Genomic DNA, 2500 nt, shown 5'->3' with positions numbered 1-2500 from the left:
CCACACACATTACAGTTCGGGAGTCACAGTCATGGGCCACATCCACAAATTTACTTTCACTTCCAGTAATGTGGTAAAAGCTCTGCCATTTGACCTCGGCCGAGGTCAACATGCTCTCCGAGCGTCCCTTCCCTTTGATGTAATCTGATGATTTCATACAGTCAACACAGACAGCGCGCCGCACACACTGGACGTGACCACTCGGGTCTGAGTGAGGGAGCCTTGTACGACAGCGCTGGTAATAGCCGGGAGGATGACAGCCACTGACCCATTCACTCAGCCCCGAGTCCTGACCTTCATGTTCTGGAGAGAATGCTACACAGAGAAAATGTAATGGGATTGAATGGCAGCCAAGAGCATCAAAGCAGCATGTGATGTCTCCATGGCACCATCAGGCCCATGGCTCTCAGTCTCTGCTTACAAGGGTGGCGCTCTCTGGGGGAACTGAAACTGAGTATATACAGTACAGTAGGTTGCTACAGTATACTGAGTGCCTATAGGTTTAATTCTATGGAAATGTTCTATTTAGGTGGTGTTGGATAGTTTGCTATTGACAGGAGAATAATGAATTTGATGCACAGCACAGGAGATCCTGCCTAGGTTTTATTCTATGGAATTTTTTTATTTAGGCGGTTGGATAGTTTGTTAGCGCAAGTTGGTTAGTTTGAAATTGACAGGAGAATAATGAATTTGACGCACAGGAGATCCTCCTTTTATTCTTTTTTTAAAGCTGAGGTTGTAAGGATTGTGGCTGAGACTTCGCAATTGTTGAGGTAAAAGACATCCACTCCCTCTCCCTTTCTCCTACTCTCTCTCTCTCTCTCTCTCTCTCTCTCTTGTCTCTCACTCTCTCTCTCTCCTGTCCTCTCTTACCTGGCTGACCACCAGTCGTCCGTTGTTGGACTCCGTGGCGTAGATGACCCACAGGCCGTTCTCGTCCACGGCCAGGTCGATGTCGGACTTGCCGCCCCAGCGGTAGGGCGAGGTGTCGTGGTAGTTGGCGTTGGCGATGATGGCCTCGCCGCTCTTGATGCGCGTGCGCAGGTCGTACTTGACGATGTTGCGCGTGCGCTCCTTATTGTAGAACACGGCACCGTCGTACACCACGAAACCTGTACCGTCCACTCGGTTTGGCAACCTGGGGAAGGACGCGGAGATAAGTCAATTATTCATTCATCACACACACACACACACACACACACACACACTTACGCACATACAGTGTACAAATATTTTCATCTTGCAGTAATCAAAAGTGAAACCTGCATTATCATGGTTAGTGCTTTGCCAATAGTTTCAGGCCCACTTAATCACCTAATTAATATGTACCACCATTTAATATCTCTTAGTTCAACTGCACTACTTTTCTTTAGTGCAGGTTATAAATAGTGCATTATAATGAGTACATAATTATCTTTTCAGCACTTAGTAATTAAGCACACAAACCAATTAAGCAGTCAAATTGGAATTAGTGCATCATCCATCTTCATTTAAAAACAAAAATACTATACAATAATGAGTTAATGGGCATTAACTGTAAACAGTGATTAGCGTGGTCTGGTAGTATTCTACTACAGCCACTGAGTGCAGGTGATAGGTAGCCTGGCTATCACCAGACTAAGCTCAATGTTTTAAGATTGAACATTAGTCTGGGGAGACTGTGCTGTATTTCTACTGTACAAGAGGCATCATCAACAGGCATAGCTCAAATGACTCTGTATTCATTTGAATAGTCCTTCAACCAATCAAACCAACAATGGTTGATAAGCTAGTTTGTGATCGGACATGGACAGGAAGCAGGAAATATTTAAATGTGCAGCTTTCCAGTCTGAGCTGCAGGGCGACATCCAAATCGCCAGCAGATCAGGCTGGGTTTACCCAGTCTACCTTTCACCTGTCACCTGCGCACACCTTTCAGTTCCTTGCATACACCTATACTATACAATAATGAGTTAATGGACATTAACTGTAAGAAGTGATTGGCGTGGTCTGATAGTACTCTACTGCAGCCACTGAGTGCAGGTGATAGGGGGAGTGGCCAGTGCTCACTTGTACCTCAACCAATCAGATCAATGATGGTGGATAAGCTAGTTTGTGATTGGTTCCACAAACATGGACAAGACAGGAAGCGGGAGAGATAAATGTGCAGGTCTCCAGCCTGAGCTGCTGGGGTGAAATTCAAATCGCTGGCAGATCAGGCTGGGTTGACCCAGACTAGGTGCTCACTTGTAGGTGGTGGTGGCCCGGTTCTGGCGGAAGTCGTCCCACGAGGCGTACTCGTAGAGCATGTCGGTGCGGTACGGCGTCCAGGGCATGACGTAGAGGCGGTCGCCCGACTGCAGCGGGTCCTTGCACCACGCCCCCGACTGGTGCTCCGCCTCCTGCAGAGAGCTGGCCGCCTGGACACGCAGCAGAGTCCCCGGACACACAAAGACTAGAGAGGACCAGGAGAGGAGGTGGAGAGGAGGAGGAGAGGAGAGAGGGAGGAAAACAGAGGAGA

At 47.9% G+C, this 2500-nt stretch overlaps 1 protein-coding gene across 1 annotated transcript in view; it reads right to left on the bottom strand.

Moving 5' to 3' along the window:
• The window catches only part of adgrl1a (adhesion G protein-coupled receptor L1a), an 88938-nt gene that overhangs the window by 34985 nt on the left and 51453 nt on the right, over positions 1-2500 (bottom strand). The window contains exons 5-6 of the mRNA XM_062531004.1: positions 2227-2434; positions 874-1138 (exon numbers count right to left, since the gene is read on the bottom strand). Of these exons, the coding sequence (XP_062386988.1) occupies positions 874-1138; positions 2227-2434 (473 nt within the window). The remainder of the gene's footprint in view (positions 1-873; positions 1139-2226; positions 2435-2500) is intronic.

This window comes from Sardina pilchardus, chromosome 3 (assembly GCF_963854185.1).
Source record: "Sardina pilchardus chromosome 3, fSarPil1.1, whole genome shotgun sequence".
Classification (NCBI taxonomy): domain Eukaryota; kingdom Metazoa; phylum Chordata; class Actinopteri; order Clupeiformes; family Clupeidae; genus Sardina; species Sardina pilchardus.
The sequence above is the reverse complement of the archived record's forward strand: the minus strand, read 5'-3'. Positions and strand labels throughout refer to the sequence as shown.